The sequence below is a fragment of the Crocuta crocuta genome, unplaced genomic scaffold (genome assembly GCF_008692635.1).
Source record: "Crocuta crocuta isolate KB4526 unplaced genomic scaffold, BGI_CrCroc_1.0 scaffold367, whole genome shotgun sequence".
Taxonomy (NCBI): Eukaryota; Metazoa; Chordata; class Mammalia; order Carnivora; family Hyaenidae; genus Crocuta; species Crocuta crocuta.
In genome coordinates this window covers 4,448,309-4,467,407 of record NW_027527936.1, presented here as the reverse complement: position 1 = coordinate 4,467,407, position 19,099 = coordinate 4,448,309, and the positions used below count along the sequence as shown (strand labels likewise).

The window sequence follows — 19,099 nt, the reverse complement described above, 5'->3', positions numbered from 1 at the left end:
CCCCACCTGGGTGCTTCAGGCTCCCCACCCCCAGCAGACCAACCCTGCACTGCTCCTGCTTCGTGGGGACATCCAAGTCCTCTTCCCCACACTGCTGCCAGGAATTAACCCCTTAACTGCTTCTTTACATACCACTCCATCACCTACCCCTTACTGCACACATACACACAGGCAGCAGCTGTTTATATTGGTTTAATCCATGTCAAATGTAGTTTACAAAGGGAAAGGACAAGTACCTTTGTATAGAATATACAGACACAGCATCACACCGTGGGGCCCATGGGAGGGGTGGGGGAGACCACTTCCCCTGGGAACAGCAGTTCTAATCCCAGGAATGGTTCTTGATAGGCGGCTGGGCAGCCAGGAGCGTACTCATCCAGCCCCAATCTCAGCCCCTGCTTCAGCTCAGTTCCCATTTCCTGTGTCTCCCCTCTCCCCCAACTCCTTATAAAGAGCCCCAGGAGCTAAGACTAAGGAGAGGATCGTGTCCCTTGGGGCATGTGCCCCATGTCTGGGGGAAGAAATATACACCACTGAACACCGAGCACGTGGGAGAGGGAAGGGATACCATGGGGGAGAGAGAGGCAGGCACCCTGAGAGGTGGATGGGCCGAGCCCCCAGCCAGCCCTGAAGGGGGCACTGCTTCCAGGTGTTCTTAAAAAAAAAGAAGAAAATCATACAACCAAAGGGGTGAGGGTGGAGCGGGGGTCGAGGGGTTGTCCCATTTATACACAACATTGTAAACATACACAGTCTATATTACATGTGCTTCAGTCTGGCGTTTGCATGTCTGTCTGTCCGTCTGTCAGTCTGGGGGCTGTATCTCAGGAGCCTTGCCCAACTATTCCCCCTCACCTCCACCTCCTTGCCCCACCCTGGAACAGAACCCAAACAGGTATGGTCCTCAGTTTTGGTGGGAACCAGCAGGCAAGGCCTGGGTCTCAGCCTCCACTCTGGCTCCAGAGAGTCCTGTGTGTGTGTGTGTGTGTGTGTGTGTGTGTGCGTGCGTGCACAAATGTGCACGTATGTGTGCATGTATGTACACGGGGAACATGTGTGCAAATATGTACAAGGGGGAGGGTCACGTCACAGAGGTGGGCAGGTGAGCTGCTCCAGGCAAGGCCTGCTGGGGTGGCTAGCTCACAAGTAGATTCTCCGCAGGTCTCCCGGCGCTGTGATGGTGTTGCACTGAGGGCAGAGCTTCTTGGCACCCTGCAGGGAGAGCAGTGGGGGGCTCTGGTTATACACACTGTGCTGCGCATTTGCTCATGAGCACCTGGGCCTGCGGCCATGTCTCCCTGCACCAGTTGTATGCTTGGCACCTTGGCCCCGTCAGCTCAGGCTGGGGGTGCACAGGCGGCCTCTGCAAGCAGGCAGGCATCATGCTCCTGTGTTGGGGGGACGCCAGGATCAAACCGCCTGGCCAGCCCCGCAGCGGGAGCCCCGGTAATGAGAACAAGGCTGGGTCCAGCTGTGGCTGCCTCGGCCCTAACGAGATTACATGCGGCCTTTGATCAGGACACAGAGCCCACGTCCGGGCCTTTTATTGCTGTCTCCGGGCGACATTTTAATGGCTGCTCCTGAGCGAAGAACAGGGGCAGGAGCAGAAGGAGCTTAGTAATGGCAGGGGGAGGGGCTGAGGCCCGAGTCCTGCTTATCCACACCCAGCCTCCTCCTGACCTGGGATCTCACCAATCTACGTGATACAGTGGGCCTTGGGGGTGGGCGAAGGGGGAGAATTTAATAAACCTGGTGGGGGAGGCAAGACAGTGGGGAGCTAGAGGGTGAACATCCTGGTTTCCCGCTGCTGTGTTTGATGCTCGTGCTCTCTCCTGCCCCTTGCACCTCCCTCCCCTCAAGCAGGCTCAAGCATAAGCATGGACATGTGGGCAGCCCTGGAAGCAGCCACCCACTCCCCAACCCCCATGCCACCTCACCAGGGTCCGCAGCCAGCACTCCTCACAGTGCACATGCCAACACTGGATGGACGTTAGGGGCATCGAGTAGGAGTCCTAGGGAGGAGGTGGGCAGAGAAGGAGTCACTCTGAGGCTGGCCCCCTCTCTAAAGAGCTCAGATCACAGTGCAGAGGCCCTTTCCAACCCCCAGAGGGCACTGAAGCCTGACCAAAGGCATCCCAGGTTCCTTTTCTCTCACCATACAGATGAGGCATTTGTAACGGTCCCCACGGGATAGCTGCCGTTCAAGTTCCCTGACCCGAGCCTTCAGGGCCTCAAACGTGGTCACAGCTGAATCTTCGGTGATTCTGTGAAGAGGACGGCATGGTTGGGCAGGCAGCAGGCTGACATCTCTAATCTGAACCTCCAGCCTGCACCTCCCTTAAATTTCTGGAACTGTATAGATAAATGTCCCCCAGATATCCCCACCCTTACCCCCCCATATCCTATATTTGTAAACTCCACCTTCTGGAATTGAACTCCTCATCCTCCTTGTTCTTCCACCTCCATCCTGGTGAATTTCCAAACCAGATACATAGGAGCCATTCTCAAACCACTGCTTCCCAGTCACCCTTGACGCCCACAATCTGTCCTCCAGCTCCTAGTATCTGTAGTTTCTCCGCTGCTACCACTGGCCCAGGCCCTCGGCCCTCATTTCTCCTACGATCCCTCCACTGACCTGAATGGCCCCTCTGCTTCCAGACCCCTCATTCCATTCTCCCAGCACCTAGAATTTTGCAAATTTGACCGTTTCTACTTCTACCATTTCAATGTTTCCCTTAGAATAAAGCTCTAGCAAACTCATTAGCTGAGACCAGGAACTCCTTGGTCTTGCCCCAGCCTGCATCCCTCAGCACCCTGCCACACTCGATGCTCTATCCACCCCGAACTATCCACTATCCACACGGAGCTTCTCCATATGCTCCATCATTTTTCATTCCCTTGGCTTCTTGCAGTGCTTTCTGCTTCCTCTGGGCCATCCCACCTCCTAACTCACCAGAAGCCTTTTCCAACCCTCCTGCCAGCACCACTGCTGGTGGCTGCTCTCCTGTGCTCTCCAGCACCCTGCACCGGTCTCCACCACAGCAACACAACTGTAAACGTCCCTGTCTCTTGCACGAGGCGTAGTTTTCTAAGGGCAAGCTGCCCACGCCACCAAAACTGACTGTGAGCAGCAGCACCTGGCAGGCACGTGAGTATGAGTAAGTCTTTGTTGACCGAATAGCCAGTCTCACTCCCAGGACAGAGATGTGGGGACTGCGTGAGTCCCACAGACCCTAGTCCTGGGCCACAGGCCCGGCCCACCTCAAGGGCCCCTTGTTGTTTCTTCTTGGGCAGGCACATCAGATGCCCTGATAGTCCTCACCTGCTGCTCAAGTCTTGCCCACAAAAGTCCCTATAACTTCTCGAAGACTCTGGGCTGCAGTACTAAATGCAGTACTAAACTAGCTAGTGAATAGCTAGGATGATCCCGAGGAGTGATCCCTCCTACCCCTCCTAAAACAAGTGGACAGAAAGAACCCAGAGGAGCTCACCGAGGGAGAAGAGTGCTTCCTGGAGGAGAAGAAAAGATGCTACTGGAGATGGCCCTTAGGGGAATAACAATGATGATAATACAAATAAAAGCCAACATTTATTAAGTGCTTACTAAATGCCAGAGTCTGTACTGAGGGATTGAAAATTATTTTATTTACACCTCACAAAAACCCCATGAGGAGATTCTAATAGTCCCATTTTCTGTGTGAAGAAGCTAAAGCAGCAGAGGAACATTAAGTAGCTTGCCTATGGTTCACACAGAATGGGGGAGGTGGGATTCAAACCCCAAACACGGATGCTGTGATCAACGAAGAACTACATGACTAACGTTACAACACTGGAAACACCCCGGAGAAGCGGGGTCTCCAGGTCTAGGGACCAGTAGGAACACAGGCCAAGAAGCCCAAGAGACCCACGTGGCTATAAGGCTCACCTGTGGGTAAGTAGAAAATGCTGAAGTGGGAAAGGAGATTTTACCAGAAAAGACTTCAGAGGCACAGTCAGAAAGTGAAGTTTATCTCACAGGCAATGGGAAGCTGCTGGGGGCGTTGGAGGCGGGCTGTGACAGGGTAAGAGCTGAAGAGCTGAGGTTACTGGGTGTATTTAATCAGGAGAAAGAGCGGACAGAGGGGGAACTCTAAGTGTGGTGCAGTGTGGCAGAGATGTTCTCCTAGGGTGACCTGTTCTGCTAGCTTGGAGCACATCGTCGCCTCAGAAAGCTTGCAGGTGGTCTTTCCCTGCTGGGCTAAGTGGTACTGGGGGGCACAGGGAGGATGGTGGGTAACATTCCATGGGCAACAGCAAACTTTGATCTCTGAACTTTCTCTCTTAGGGCACTAGCAGCAACACAGAATATGACTTCCTGGTGGCTGTGTCCCCATGTCAGAGATGCCCTAGATCTATTATCCATAGGTCTGTGACTCTCTACCCTGCCTCTGTCCAGGGAAGCTGCAAAGGGTTTGACTCCATTTCCTCTGGCATTGGCTGATTTTCTGGAAGTGTCCATTCAACTTTCCAGATCTGGACGCCTTTACCTCCTCCTCCACCCTAACACCAGCACAGCTGGCTCTTCCCCTGGCATTTTGCCCAATGCCATATGTGCCACCCCATCTGCTGGTAAATTCTTGACAAGGAAACAAGGATGGGTAGTTGTGCTCCCTTTCCCTCCCAACGGCCAGGCTGGGCATTTGCCTGGTCGTATGTAGTTATTAAAAAAAACTGGGAAACGAGGGTTTGGAGCTGGGGACACAGGGCTGCTGCAGAGCCGAGCACTCTCAAACCCCAAATCAGAGAAGTTAGAGCTAGAAAGGCAAAAAGATGGGGCCAGGAGAGAATGAAGCCATCTCCCCATTTATATTCAAAAGTTCCAAGGCCACATTCAGAGCCCACCTTATTGTGGACTTGCATAAACGTGGCCTCTAATCTCAGCTCTGGTATAATACCCAATTCTCTAGCTCCTGACCCAGGCTGCTTGCGAGTTATTCCTGAGACCCTCCAGGGCACTGAGTGGAGACTTTCCTGGAAGAAGCCATGGCATCCTGCCTTCCTGCTTCCCCTAGGTCATGAAAAAGATCTAGGGCAGGAACCTATGTCATGTACCAGGAAGAGAGAAGTCATGGGGACTGAAGGGTCACAATCTTAGCAGATCCAGACCCAGTGGAGATTTCTGCATATGACTGAGCCAGTCTATGATGCATCCCAGAGAACCCTGCCTACTGGTGCCTGTGCTCACACAGGTGGGACAGAGTCCCAACTTTCTCCAGCCTTGGGTGGGTAGTACCTTCATGGATGGCCACTGGCTCTGGCCCCCACCTCCCCCTCAGGCGCCATCCCTGATTAATGATCTTGTCTTTCTGATTTATGAGCAGCCCCTCTAGACGAGGGTGGGCGCCCCTTATGGCCCCGCCCGCCCCGCTCAGCTGGAGTAGGAGAGAATTATTAAATAAACATCCATACGTCATTCCCCACCCCCCCCAAGCTGGTTGCGCCGAACCCGTGCGGCCCGCTCCAGCACTGACACGGAGCAGCTGCGGTGATTCATGGGCAGCCGGGCCCCGAGCCGCGGCCCATACATCATGCCAGCAGCACTCGCGGCCCCGGCCGAGATAAACTGATCAACCACAACGGGCTGGAATGAATTTATGACAACACAAAATGGAGGGAAACAAATGGGAGGTGACCCTGGGCCACCGACCCAGCCCTGCACCGGCCTGCAATCCACTCTTCTGGCAGGAGGCAAGATGGAACACTGGCCCTGGAATGAAGAGGCTGCCTTTTAACCCCAGGCAACCTAGCTTCCAGCAGAGAGAAGGGTGGGGTGTGGGCAGTTAAGCAATGGCCAACAGCAGCAACTCCAGGCAACCAAAACTGGACAATGCCAACTCTTGGGGCCAGAAATGGCCTTGCATGGGCTTCTGGAAAGACAGTAAGACACCTGGCTGATTTCAAGTCCTTGTGGCTCCTGGGGATCCAGGCCAGGGGCTGCCCAGCCCTATGTGAAGTGCTAACAGACCCCCTATTCCCCTGCTAGAGAACCCAGGCCAAAAATTCCTACCAGAAGTGATGAGACCCAATGCTCCTGCCTAAAACCCACTGCGAGCGCCACCCGGGACAAGAAAAATGAAACCAATTTAGCTCCCGATTAAGAAACAGAAACTGGAGATGAATCAAGTGCGCCGGCTGGGCTGGGCGGCCATACATCACATTCCCGGGCGGAGGCCGCCGCAGCGGGCAGGCAGGCAGGCGGACTACTCCTCCCTCCACCAAGACTCCCAGGGCAGTGGCCCAGTGATCAATTCACAGACTCATGCTTAGCACCAGCTGGGCCCCAATGCCCGTCGTGTGCCCAGGCTGCAGGACGAAGCTGTGTTCTGGAGGCCAGGAGCCTTGGCAGCAGGCCTTCCTGCTAGCAAAGAGCCCCTCCCTCGCCCCTCCCACTGAACTGCCACCCCAGAGGCCTACCCCCTCTCCTGGCCAGACACTCACTTCTCGATGTCACTATTCTTGCAGGTCTTCTGCATGGCCTCCTGCTTGCTGCTCTCACCGTTGCTGGTAGATGGCATCTCTGCTGGGACAGAGGGGCAACTCATACTCTGGCCAGAGTGGGCAGCACAGGTGAGGGGCTGGGCTTGAGTCAGTCACCATCACCCAAAGACGTCCCCTCTCCCCCATTAATTACTCCTATGGTGGGTCAGGACTTACCGTCACTGGCCCATTTAGAGAACTCAGGCGTGATGCGTGTGCTGGGAGGGCCGCCACTAGAGAAAGGAGGAGGAAAGAACAAAGTGAACTCTAAAGGCAGGCAGGGGAGCCCTGAGAGTGGGTACTAGGCTGACCCCTGCCTCAGGACTTCCACCCACCCAAGCCTGTGCCCACACTTGCTTTAGGACTGCACCCCGGAGTGCCTCTCTCTCCTTGGCTTCACCAGGCTCTTCGCCTGTACAGGGGATGACATCAGCTTCTGTGTATCTGGCATGGTGGTCAAGGACAACAGATCGTAGTTGATAGTAGGCCATGAAGGTTGAATCCTAGTTAAAGCTGAGACACTGACCCCAAAGTGGGGTAGATGGTATGGGCAAGTACCAGAGGTGCTGGCTACTTTTTAAATTCCCTTTGACCTGTCCCACCAGCCCCACCTTGTCCCACAGTGCCCCAAGGATACTGTGGCTTCCCATACTCCAGAGTGTCATCCCCATCCACATCCAGGTCAGCATCACTGTCCGGATTCTCCTTGCCGCTGCACATGACGAAGCCAGAGCCTGTGGGAAGCAGGGTGTGAGGACGGCCAGGGGCCAACAAGACTAGGCCAAGAGTGTCCCTTCTGTTCCCTCTAGGTAGGGGTCAGGTTTTGGGCCAGGGAAGGCTCAGAAATTTGGGCCTGGAACATAGAAAGCCAATTACTTAGGTACTCTTGGCTCTGACATTTCAATCCCTTTCACTCTGCGTACCTCATCCTTCTTTGCCACTTCCTGCTGCTCCTAATGGTCTCTGTTCATAAACTAGCCCGCTCATACACTATGTCAGGTCCTTAGGAGACACCCAGGAGAGCCCTGCTGCCCACCTGTCTTCTAGATCTAGGAAGAAGACACAGAAGGGTATTCCCACCCAGGACCTGGGCATCCTGTGTCCCATGGTCCAGCCTGACAGTCCATCAGAGGGAAGAGCAAACTGGCTAGGGCCAGTCAGAGCCACACAGCAAGACCCCCCGCCAATGTCCTGATTTTGGCCGCCAGGTCCTTGCCAGCAAAAACACCAGGCAGCTGTTCAAATATTTGGTGTCTGAAGCGCCTGACATTAATTATTCATCTCCACCTCACTCAGCCCAGATTCCTGGACAAGTGCAGTTATAAAGGATTAGAAAGGGACAGACGAGGGAGGACAGGCATGCACACCTGCTTCTCAAAGCAATCCATGACGGCAAGCAGGCTGGGTGGAGGCAGGGCCACTGGCCAGACAGGTGGCTGTCCCTACCAAGGTGTGCTTGGCCTAGCCACTGGTAGACCCTTGGCCAATGCGGAGGAGGAGCTGCTGAAATCCCATTAGGCCCCCTTACTGGCCATGTGCTTTGACACTCAGGACCACCCTTCCAGATAACCAGGGTCAGGGGCCACAAAGCTGCTTCCTTCTCCATCCCTGTCCCGGACTCCTCTCAGTGGACTCAGACCATACCCTATTGGCCAGCACAGCAGCCTTGCCAGGACAGAGATAAAAACGATGGAATCTGTGGCCAAGTAGAAGCAGCAAGGTAATCCTCAAAGAGATGAGGAAGCAGCTCAGGGTTCTGTCTGAGGATCTCAGAATTTTCTTCTTATCCATTCTTTCCACTCTCATCAGGAGGACAGTCTTACAATGGGTCCTTAAGCCTCCTGTCTTCCTTTATCATGCCTACAATATGGTTCTGGCCGTTCCTTTCCCAGCTCCAAAACCAGCTATGGCTCCCCACTGCAGGCACAATCTTCTCAGCTGGATCCATCAAGATGTGGATGCACCTACTTCTCCACCTTTGCTCTTTTCCTCACTTTACTCCATAAGCCCGATGCCTACAGACAGACAACTTACTGCTCTTCAGACAACCCCATATATCCTGTTCTTGAGACTTTTGCTTATGCTATTGATTCCCCGTGGAACGTTCTCCATCTTTCAAGTCTGTTTCAAAGGCATTTTCTTCCTGATCTTCCTTCTCCCATCTACAGCTCTGGTCTCTGGTCTTACAAAGGCTCCATCCATCCCAAAGGCAAACAGCATGAAGGAAAAAGAGAAGCTAGGCACTGCCTAGGCTCCACCCCTCCCCGACAATCCTCATTTCCCCTCTGTACCTAGGCATCAACAAACAGGAGGTAGCAGGCAGGTCAGCAGCAGGGCCATTACGCTGAGAAAACACCAAGTTACAGCTCTGTCTCCTGTTCACGGCCAGGTGTCCTGACAAGCAATTCCCTCCTTGTGGGTGAGTGGCACCTCTATAAACCCTCTGACAGTTTGGGAGACAAACTCTGCCATCAATCAGAATGTAGCTATCAGGTTCATTTACAGCCTGTGCCCCCGAACCCCGCCAATGCCCCCATCCCCACGTACGTGCGGCTCAGCAGTCAGCCTCCCATCCTCCCATCCCGTCCTGGCCCTGCCCAGCCCTGCCTGGTGAGTGGACAGAAAGGAAAGCAAGGAATCTGTGGCAAATACGATAAAACAGGGTACCCCAAAGCTGCCAGGAAAGGTCCCAGTTGAGGTTCCTCAACACAGAAAGCAGCCCTATGGCCTAAAGTCATTTCCTCTGACAGGCCTAGAACAGGACTCCTACTCCAGTGGAACATAGCTACTGTGCTTTCCCCAACCCTATATGTTTGGTTGTGCTGCTGTCCCTTCATACCTCTTGTTCTCTCTTCTCCCTCCTGGTCTACAAAACAAATGCCTGCTTGTTCTGCAAGTCTGACCTAGCTCAACCACACCTCCTGCTAGGAACTCACAGTGCCAATATGCATAGTTGCTCCAGAAATACTTCCTCAGTGAACTCACCTCAGGAATACTCTTTCAACCTTTACTGAGCTCATCCTCAGCCTGGCTTGGCATTGGAGACAAAGAGTTTCAAGATCTGATCCCTACCCTCAAGGTGCTCAGTGTGGAGACTTCCCCAGGTATTTTTACACAGATAGGTGTTCCTTCCTTGGTGTCCATAGGGACTCCTGTGGAATTCCAAAGTCATATTACATGCACTGTCATAGCCCTTCACTGACTGAAAGCCCAGGTCTGACTCACTGCTGTGATCTCAGCAGCATCCATCAGAGCTGGCCAGGCCCAGAGCAGGTGCTATACAACACACACCAGCAGAAATGACTAAACACTGATGATGCTGTTATATTAGGTCCTGAGAGCCCTGTGTCAGAAGGCTGAGGTGTGAAACTACTCAGGACATAACCTTCCTTATCAGCTTCCCCGAGCTGGGTGGTGATCTCCTGCTCCTCTGACCAGCCAGGCAGGAGAGAGCATGACATAACTTCTCTGCTAAGAAAAAGGCCTGTCTCTGGTCTGAGCAGTTCACTCTGACCCTGACCCCATCCTGCAGTAGGGACAGATGTTGGGAATGTCTCCCTACCCCCACAGGTGTTCAGAACAGGCTGCCACTGCCAATTTCCCTCTTATGCTGCCCCAGCCTGCTCCAACCTCTTTCCCAGCACATTAAACTTTATTTTCTTAATGAAATGTCACTTGCTGACTTCTGGCAGAATCATAATAAAAAGANCACATTTGTTTTATGTTCTCAGCTGCTGGCACATCCCAAGCCAGTACTCAGAGGCAAGATGGCACACAGAGCTCCTTTCCAAGCCTCTGGCTCCTGTTCTGGGAGTAGCTCTGGGAATAACAAGCAAGCTGCCACTCCTGCTGCTACTATCCAGGGAAGGGACTCAGTCAGCTCCCTGGACCTCTAAGATGACCTGGAGTAATCTTTAGTCAGCAGGGGAGGCCCCTTGCTATGGCTCAACCCCACCTAAAGTAGCACAATGTGTTGGGCTGCGGACTATAAGCAAACTAAGCCTGATGGTCAATGATGCTCAGCAGAGTGGGTTCTGGGAGGGTAGGCAGTGTGAAATCCCTTCCCTGCAAATGAATACTTAGCAACAGAGAAGGGGCTTCAGTGCAGAAATGATAAGCAAGTCTAAATTTTATAAAAATGACTCCTCTCCCATAAACTCATTTCTTCCTGGCTCATCGAGAAGAAAAAAAAAAATCAGTGTTAATTTAATCAATCGATTAGGTGATCGATTGAGAAACTGGAGATGCCCGTTTACTGGGGGCACTAACGTCCTGGAACCTGAAACCACACAAAAAAGGAGCCATCAATTTCCTCACCTGCTGCTCCTAACAAAACCAGAGCCCAGGGAGAAAGGAAAGTCTTGGGGCCCTCAAGAGGCTATGCTCTTGTGGGGGGGAGGGTGTGGGGAGGAGACAGGGGCAGCAGCTTCCGGAGAGTTTTACACTGGAATTAGTTACAGATGCAGTTACGGTGTCTTGTGTAAACGCCATCGATTGGGGAGCTGACAGTCTGGGGAGCTGCGATGCGGGACAATCAATCGGCCTGCAGTGTCACCTGCCACCTCGCTGAACAGTTGACAATGCAATTATCCAGTGTGGAGGCAGGGAGTTGGCGTGTGTCAAACGCACTTAGCCACTTTCCGGGCCTCCTCAATAACGCGTTTCACTGCCTCACGTCAGGAGAGACGCAGAGAGACAGAGGCCGTTTAAAACCATTGATACTTGCTCCTTCTGCCTGCACTCCCTCTGTCCCAGCTTAACAATTGTGTTCCAAAAGGCGATTAAATCCCCGTCAGTCACCCCAGGGGACAGAAGGTGCCCTGCTCTTTGCCATCTCTTCTCACCCCTCCAGCCAGGCAACAGTTACAAATGAAGGTGGCAGGGGGCTGGAAGGCGGCAGCCCTGGCCCTCCCCGTATCAAGCTGCCTCCAGCAGTTGGCTGTTCCAACGCCTGTCACTGACCAGTCAAGGCAGCACAGCTGCACTGGGGGACATTTTTAGCAGCTGGGGCTCCCATCTTCTGGGAACTAACATGCCAAAGGGGGCAGCAGCTAGGGGAAGGCCTATTTCTCTGTGCCCTTGGACTCACAAAACCTCTCATTCCCCTACTCAGAATCTTGTGAAGTTTTAGCAAGCAACAGCCAGTTAAAAAAATCTGTGCCAGAACTGCCCTGCCTGTCCTCTCCATGAGATCTCATCCCAGGCCACTTAGAACCAGCCTAAATCCAAGACAGGAACCTGAGAAAGTCCCTAGGCTAGAATCTGAGCAGGGCAGAGGCCTGAACAACAGTTCTCCTAGTACCCTCACTCTCCCTCCCCTCTACCTGTTGGCTTCAAAGGGGCTCAACGCTGGATTCTAACAACGCATTTCCCTACCAGGGCTCAAAGATATAGCTGCAGCACCTTCTATTTTCTGGGCAGCTTCCTGGGAAATTTTTCCATTTTGCCACTCCTGTGCCTGCCACCTCACTGTCACCTTATCTGAAACCAACCACTCCCATGTCATCTCTCCAGCCCGTCCATTCCAAATATGATGGGCTCCAGGCTCCCCAAATCCAGCTGGGTGAACTCTAACTGGCAACCAATCCAGGGGAAGAAGCTCACCAGGAGTCTATTCTCTAGGACCCAGGACTGGAAATAGAAAATGGAAGAAAGGTGTGGCTCATCTGTCACATACCTCCTTTGACTATAGATTGGAATAGGTTTGTCCCCAAGGGCTGGATCATTAGGTTTTCCCTGAGGCCTACTGCTCTAGCCCAGAGGCTTCTTGCTCTGCCCAGGGCTGGCATGGTGCCCTAGAAGAGTATCTTTTACTCCTAGATGCTAAACTGTTTTAGGGGAATGTTGGTAAAGCACTAGGCCCCATGCCACCCTTTATGCAATTATAATGCTGGGTGGGGAGAAACAGCAGCAGGTTAGCAAACATAAGGTACTGAGAGGTCATCAACAGCTTAGGCACACAGCCCGGAATTTCTCCGAGAACTGAGAAGGCCACAGTATTTTGTAGACACTGAAAGTTTTAGGTCTTCCAACCTACTCTCTTGAAATCTTTATTTCCTTTAGCCTCTTAAAGATCTATTTCCAGCTGGACCTATCTTGGTGCTTACCTGTTCTGTCTGGTCCTTCATTTTGTTCTAAAGTCCCAATGCCAAGCACTCCTGGGCCTGAGCTATCCGAGCCTTGCCCTCAATAGCCATAGGTCCGTCTGCAAGGCCTGTTCCCCTCAGCCAAGTGTCTCCACCAAAACTGGCACTTGTTCACTGGCTCAACAGCAGATTATGGTCAAGGTAACAGATCTGCTCCATCAAACCAGTTCCCAGTGGGCCTGGTGGGAAGCTTTGCTGAGGGTGACGAAGGGGCCCTGGTCTGGGGGGAGGGACGGGATGATCGGATACAGGAACTTATCTGCAATTCTTCAATTCTTTCATATCTAACAAGGACAGCAATCTCTGTTCTGTCAGCACGCACAGTGCAGCTTAAATGGGCCTCACTGCTCGCCTGCTCATCCTGCCTCTGCTCCCTCTCTCTGAAGTCGGCCGGGCAGCTTCTTCAGCCGGCGTTATCACTCCCTCTAACCGGTCTTGGCAGGCAATCTAATTCCTCCTGAAAAGGTCACCGCCATTTTAACTGCCTTTCAATCACATTAAGCACGCGCTGCCCGGCTTGCGGCCGGCCCGCCCGGCGGGCGATCAATGCGCCACACTGACACCAGCCCGCCTGGCGGGGCCACACCCAACCCCCCAAGAGTTGGGGTCTACCAGTCCTGGCCAGGGAGGGTAGACTGACAGATGGCCAGTTTCTGCAGACAGGGTTTCAGGGGCAGAGGCAGTCGGGATCAGCCAGGGCCTCCTTTGATGCCCCCCCCACCAAGAAGCCTCAGCCTCCTCTGCTCCACTGTGCCCCGCTCTCTGCCTCGTGGCCCCTGCTGATCTTGCTGTAAAACAGCCTTTCAAGTCTGCCTGTCTTTTGACTGCACTAAGCTGTTTAAGAGGCAGCAGCGGCTTCTATCAGGCAAGCTGGAGCCATTCTCTGCAGATAAAGGCACCTCCGGCCCTGCTCCCTCTTCAAGCCTCACTCTCATTCTCGCTCTCCAAATCACTCAAAGAAAAGCCCCCTTTGAACTCCCCTCAGGAATTCTTGAAAGGAACAACCTCACAGTGTAAACACTCAGGGAAAACTGACACCCGCCCAGGGCCTAACAGCACCACACACCTGCTCTGCAAGTGCATCCCAGCGCGGGGAAATACTGTCAAATCGGCAGGCCTTATGCAGCTTTATCCCCCGTAAGCCTTGTCTGGTGCCCAGAAACCATCAGATCCAGATCTATGCCAAGAAACCTAAGAAGTTGCCACAGTAATGGAAGGTGTGAGTATTTCCAGCTGCCAACAGAGTGAACCCAGAGCAGCATCCTGCAACTGACCCTGTATGGGCTGCACCAGACACCTGTGTGTACGATTCCCACGATCCCGGTCTTTGCCACTCATCTTCTCAGGGCCTCAGGCACTCTAAAACTCTGGGACAGGATCACAGCGAAGTGGCAAATGAACTCTCCCACTCAGGCTCGGGCAATGGTTTGGGCTGATTTACCTTCCTGATTTGCACTCTGCCTTGCCCTCAAATGCTTGGGGAATGTGAGAGAAACCTAGAAGCATAATGCCCCACCTGGCCTTGCCACCCCTTCGTGAATCCAGTCTGCACTGCACAGCGCTATGGAGACCACTCTTCAACACCAGCCCATGCAGCAAGGCCCCAATAAGTTAGACACCCTCTTCCCAGCTGCTGTGAGACTCCCCAGGGACCAAACCCACCAGGACTCCCAAGGGTGTTGCCCAGAGAACTGGAGGCAGATGGGAAGCAGATTGGTTCGCTTAATGATTTTAAGTTGCAGAGCCAGCTGTGCTGGTACACAGAGAGCCAAAAGCCAGGAGGCAAACTGCTTCCCCTTCCTCCTGCCCAAAGCAGGGAGTCTGACAAGAGGACACAGCCCTGGGCATCCAACCTGTGTACTGTGTGACCTGGTGAGGGGTGGGAGACTTCCACTGAGCAAAGTCATAGCCCCACAAGGAGCTGGCAGGGTAATGGAGCTGTGCAAAGCCCTGCAGACCCCTCTGCAGCAACTGGAGAGCCCAAGGGAAGCAAGGAGCAGCTGGGCCCAGGCCCCTCTTGCTTCAGGGCAGAGGGCACCCAGGGAGAAGGGATGGGATCAGAGCTAAAATTAGATTCACCAATGAAGCTCAGGGGAGGTCAAATTTTGCCATAACTCACTCTCTCCTCTGTAACTGATTTCCCTGACGTGGGGCTGAAGAGGAGGAGGAGGAAAATCCAATGTGTTTGCCTGGAAGCCCTCAGGGCCCCCAGTGCTGGAGGTGTACAGCAGGTTGCTAGATTCTCATTTATCAGCCTTAAGAGGGATGGAGTGATAAATGCATAACCGTCCCTTTAATATTTTATGCAGGTGCTAACGCGGCTTGGCTGTCACCTTCAATGCATCACCCGAGGCTGAGAGCCCCCCTCGTCACTCCTAGCTTGCAGCCTCACAATTCCATTTCCCCACCCAAATACATCCATTTTAATATGCACATCACAGGCAGGCAGCACGGTCACAAAGGAGCCCCGCCAGCAGCAGTTCCCACGTGGTGGAACGGATGATCAGCCACCAACCCTGGCCTCTTGGCTCCCAACAGATGGATACCCAGCAGAGACCTGGTCATCAGAGTGCCACTGTTTATGCGTCAGCTGCTTGTACCTCGGAAACCACCTTCCAGGAGAGTGGTGGCCCGTATCCGCTTCTGCCCGCACCACTCATATTCCTCAAAGCGGTTGCTATTCTCATGCTCGATATCCACGGCATCATCCTCGGCCACACAGGAGCCTTCCCTCTGTGAAGAGCAGAGTAGGATCATGCGAGTCCCAGGCCACCACCACCTGCTCCCCAGGGTCTACAAAGAAGGCATGGCCCTAACCTCCAGCTTTGGTGGGCCTATGGGCCTCCAGATCTAGGGTCCCCTTCACAGAAACCAATCTGGAGGTCGAAGACCTGGGCCTCTTCCCAATTATTTTCCACTGGAGCCCCAGGGGAGGAGTGGAAGAGTGAAAGCAAAGGAAGAGGGCAAAGAACAGAGAGGAAAAAGCTGCTGAGATCACATGGAGACCCCAACACAGCCCAAAAATCTGGGGGCAGTCAGCAGCTAGTGTAGGGGGAGGGAGGGAGGGGTGAAAAGGTAGGTAGTGATGGCCCCTCTACCTTAGAAAGGCAATGCTCCACATGCCTACTCATCTCCTGCTCCGATCCTGCCAGGGGGCGGTTGCACAGGGGACATACCTGCCCTTCATCTTGCTTCCTCCGTTTCATTTTCCCAATCCGAGCTGCATGGAGAAACAAAAAACAAAAGCACAAAATAGGCAGACGGTCACTGTAGCTCCTATGGTCCCAGTGGAGCTGACACATCCTGACCCCTTGCCAGCCATTAGCCCTTTTGTTCAGTGCCTGATCTGGCCCTCATTATGCAGCACCTACTGCTCCTTTGGGGACTGAACCTTGCCAAGAGCACCTGGGGAGGGGACGGGTGCAAGGCCAGTGAAGTGTCCACTCTGGCCACAGATGGCTCAGGTTCAACCCACACTTCTCTACCTGCAGTCCTCAGTAAGTCCAATGAGCAAAGACACTCCAAGTTGCTAGATATCTGCCCAGAAACCCAAGACCATGGGCTCTCTTAGAGAAGATCTCTTGGCTAGAACCCAGGGGCCCTCCAGGGGCCCGATTTGGCCTGCTATTCACTCACTGCTCTTTTGTTCCAGGGCCAAGGGCCCTGAGGTATAGCCCTTAGTATGCTTAGAACCCCTCAGGAAGATCTTCTCTCAAGTCCACTGATACATTAAAAAAATATTTTTTTTTAACGCTTTATGAATTCGCATAAATTCATCTCTGTGCAGGAGTCATGCTAATCTTCTCTGTATCATTCCAATTTTAGTATATGTGCTGCTGAAGTAAACACTCCACTGGTCCCATTTTACAGAAGAGGAGACTGAGGCCCAGTCATACAGGTATAGAAGAACTGAATCAGAGAGCCCAGGGTACCTTAAGAGGGCAGCCTTTACTGTGCCTACCCAAACCTGTTCTATCATTTCTAATCAGTGCAGGGGGCTGGCAGGCCCCCGAGGCAGACGGCTGCCTGCCACACTGTCCCGCAGGGGGCTCAATTCCAAAGTGCACACTGCAAGCCCACAGCACTGCTAATTAATGCTGAGAGATGCAATCATTTCTAATTAGCTCACTAATCCCTCTCTGCAGCCCTCCTGTCACTGAAGCAGGAAGGGGTCAAAACAAGGGGCTGCCCCCCTCCCCCTGCAATAGCAGAAGTAGAGCTAGCCACTTTGAGATCAGACAGGACTGGAGTGGTGAGCCAGCCAGGGAGAAAAAGGTTCCCCATTGAAGGGCCAGGAAAAACTTTCTCACGGATACTGATCCTGGCGGGAAGCTCCTGAATGCAGTTTAGGTAGGGGGGACACAGGTGAAAGGTGATATTACAATTTAGAGCTTCAGCTGTGTATCAGGCTTAGCATCGAACACCTTACACAAGGTAGTTCATTTAATTCTTTGTTCAACCTGAAGCAAGGCTGTATTAACCATTTTAGCAGAAGAAACTCAAGGTTCAGAGAGAACAAGGTGCACTTGTCTGAGTAGCTAAGAAGTGACAAAGGCAGGATAAGAAATCAGGCCTGACTCTACAGGTTAGGATGCTCTCCTGTCCTAAGAGTCCACCCACTGGTGGATGGCAGCAACAATGACTGACCTGTGAGTGTGCTAGGGCAGGAAGAACATGCACTTGGGGACCTAGCTCTTGCCTATTGAGAGTCTGAGGCAGGGAGCTACTCCAACTCCAAAATAGCAGCTCTAGAAAGACCCAAACCAACAGGAAAGCCATCATCCCACCAGGGATGACATGAAGTTTGAGAAATCTTGGTCTGTAGCCTGGTCCTTATCTTCAATTTCCTGTGCTCTTGCACAAGAGGTGACTATGTTCTAGTGTCCTCCTTGATTTTGTGGACAAAGATCTAGATCCTTTCATCCTGACTGTCCTAACTCTTGGAAGTTCAGGCTTGAGCCACCGTGGCACCCTACAGCCACGGCTGGGATGGAGAAGGGATGCTAGATATCAGAAAGACAAGGGGCCCTGGTGGTTCTTGAAGCCCGTATGGAGCAGTGTGTCAATACAAAGGGCCTATCATAGACAATGATGACTGAATAAAGAAAAGAATCTTACAGAACTGCCAAGAAGGGCATGATACAGGACGCTGTTCTTGCCCAAGCCACCCAAGACAGAAGATCCCTTGTAATCCCAGGAAAGCCTCCTGCTGGGTTAGACAACAGCTGAAAATTCTCAAGGCATTGCCTTGCTGATGAATGAACTCACCATTCACCTTCTAAGTCCTGAACTAGGCTTACTAAATAGCTATGGAAAGGTCTGCATTTGCTTAAAAGGGAGCATGGTATGGTCGGAGAAGCACAAGCTTTGGAGGTAAACTTCAGTTTACATCACGGTTCAGTTACATCCCAGCTGTGTGATTTTAAACAAATCACCTTAACCTCTCCCAGCCTCAGTTTCCTTATCTACAAAATGTGTTACCACTTTCCTCTCAGAAGTGTTGTGATTATGATGCTTAACATGGTGTCAGCCCACAACGAATGCTTTCCCTTTCCCAGACTGGAGTTCAGCCAGGCACCAGAAATCAAGTGGCAAGAGCTGGCTAGAGACCCTAAAGCCCCTTACAGCCAACAACCAGATATACCACGCCCATGTCCATACAAAAAGCTAGGATCATCCAATTGTGTTCAGCAAAGAGCAATGCTCCAGAGGTTTGAATCCAAAAGCGGGGGGTGCCAGGTAGTGCATACACGACGTGCTTTCAGAGAAGGCCTGTAAGAGCTGTCGAGCCCACGCTGATCACCTTTGTGAAATGTGGGCCGACTGATAACTCAAAGAGCCCTGGGATGAGTTAGTTCCTGTTGCCGTGGGAACTCCAGATCTCACTGCATTGTCAAGTCTCAGCAGAGAGGCTGTATTCACACTACCGGGCACTGATTAAAAACTGGAAGAAAAACATTCTCAGCGCCCTGCCGGCTTGTACAGTGAGGTCCCAGCAGCTTGCAAATTCAAAGCTGAGCTCCCGAGTGGAATTGTGTAGCTTGTTCCTCATTCTCTGGTACTTGAAGGCCTTCAGAGAGGCGTGGGCAAGAGCTGGAACCATAACCATTAGACAGACGGGGAAACTGAGGGCGGCCACCTCGGTTAGCCCATTCTCAGGCGCTGTGACTGCAACGAAGCCAAATGGCCCCAAAGTCGAAGAGACCCAGGCAAGCCCGGAGCTTCAGGCAGTGAGGGAGGGAGGAGGCCGGGGGTGGGNCAAACCTACTTCCTCCCTCCCGCCGGCCCCCCTGCTCCTCCGGCCGTTCCGGGCCCTCGGCATAGCCGCCGGGGGATGCTCTAACGGGACCCCGTGGCCGCCGCACGGTGCCGCCCCAATCCCGGTCTCCGGCGCTCTGGGCCCTGCAGCCGCCCGGCCGGCGAGGGCGGCGGCGCGG

At 53.1% G+C, this 19,099-nt stretch overlaps 1 protein-coding gene and 1 pseudogene across 1 annotated transcript in view; both read right to left on the bottom strand.

The window, feature by feature from the left end:
• Positions 1-176: 176 nt before the first annotated feature.
• RNF220 (ring finger protein 220) overlaps positions 177-19,099 on the bottom strand; it is a 224,773-nt gene continuing 205,850 nt past the window's right edge. The window contains exons 6-16 of the mRNA XM_077752183.1: positions 18,931-19,064; positions 18,590-18,755; positions 15,839-15,965; positions 15,263-15,395; positions 7,154-7,250; positions 6,874-6,960; positions 6,694-6,749; positions 6,478-6,556; positions 2,156-2,264; positions 1,938-2,012; positions 177-1,212 (exon numbers count right to left, since the gene is read on the bottom strand). Of these exons, the coding sequence (XP_077608309.1) occupies positions 1,141-1,212; positions 1,938-2,012; positions 2,156-2,264; positions 6,478-6,556; positions 6,694-6,749; positions 6,874-6,960; positions 7,154-7,250; positions 15,263-15,395; positions 15,839-15,965; positions 18,590-18,755; positions 18,931-19,064 (1,135 nt within the window). The 3' untranslated portion in view covers positions 177-1,140. The remainder of the gene's footprint in view (positions 1,213-1,937; positions 2,013-2,155; positions 2,265-6,477; positions 6,557-6,693; positions 6,750-6,873; positions 6,961-7,153; positions 7,251-15,262; positions 15,396-15,838; positions 15,966-18,589; positions 18,756-18,930; positions 19,065-19,099) is intronic.
• Positions 16,396-16,511, bottom strand: LOC144221671 (U6 spliceosomal RNA; annotated as a pseudogene).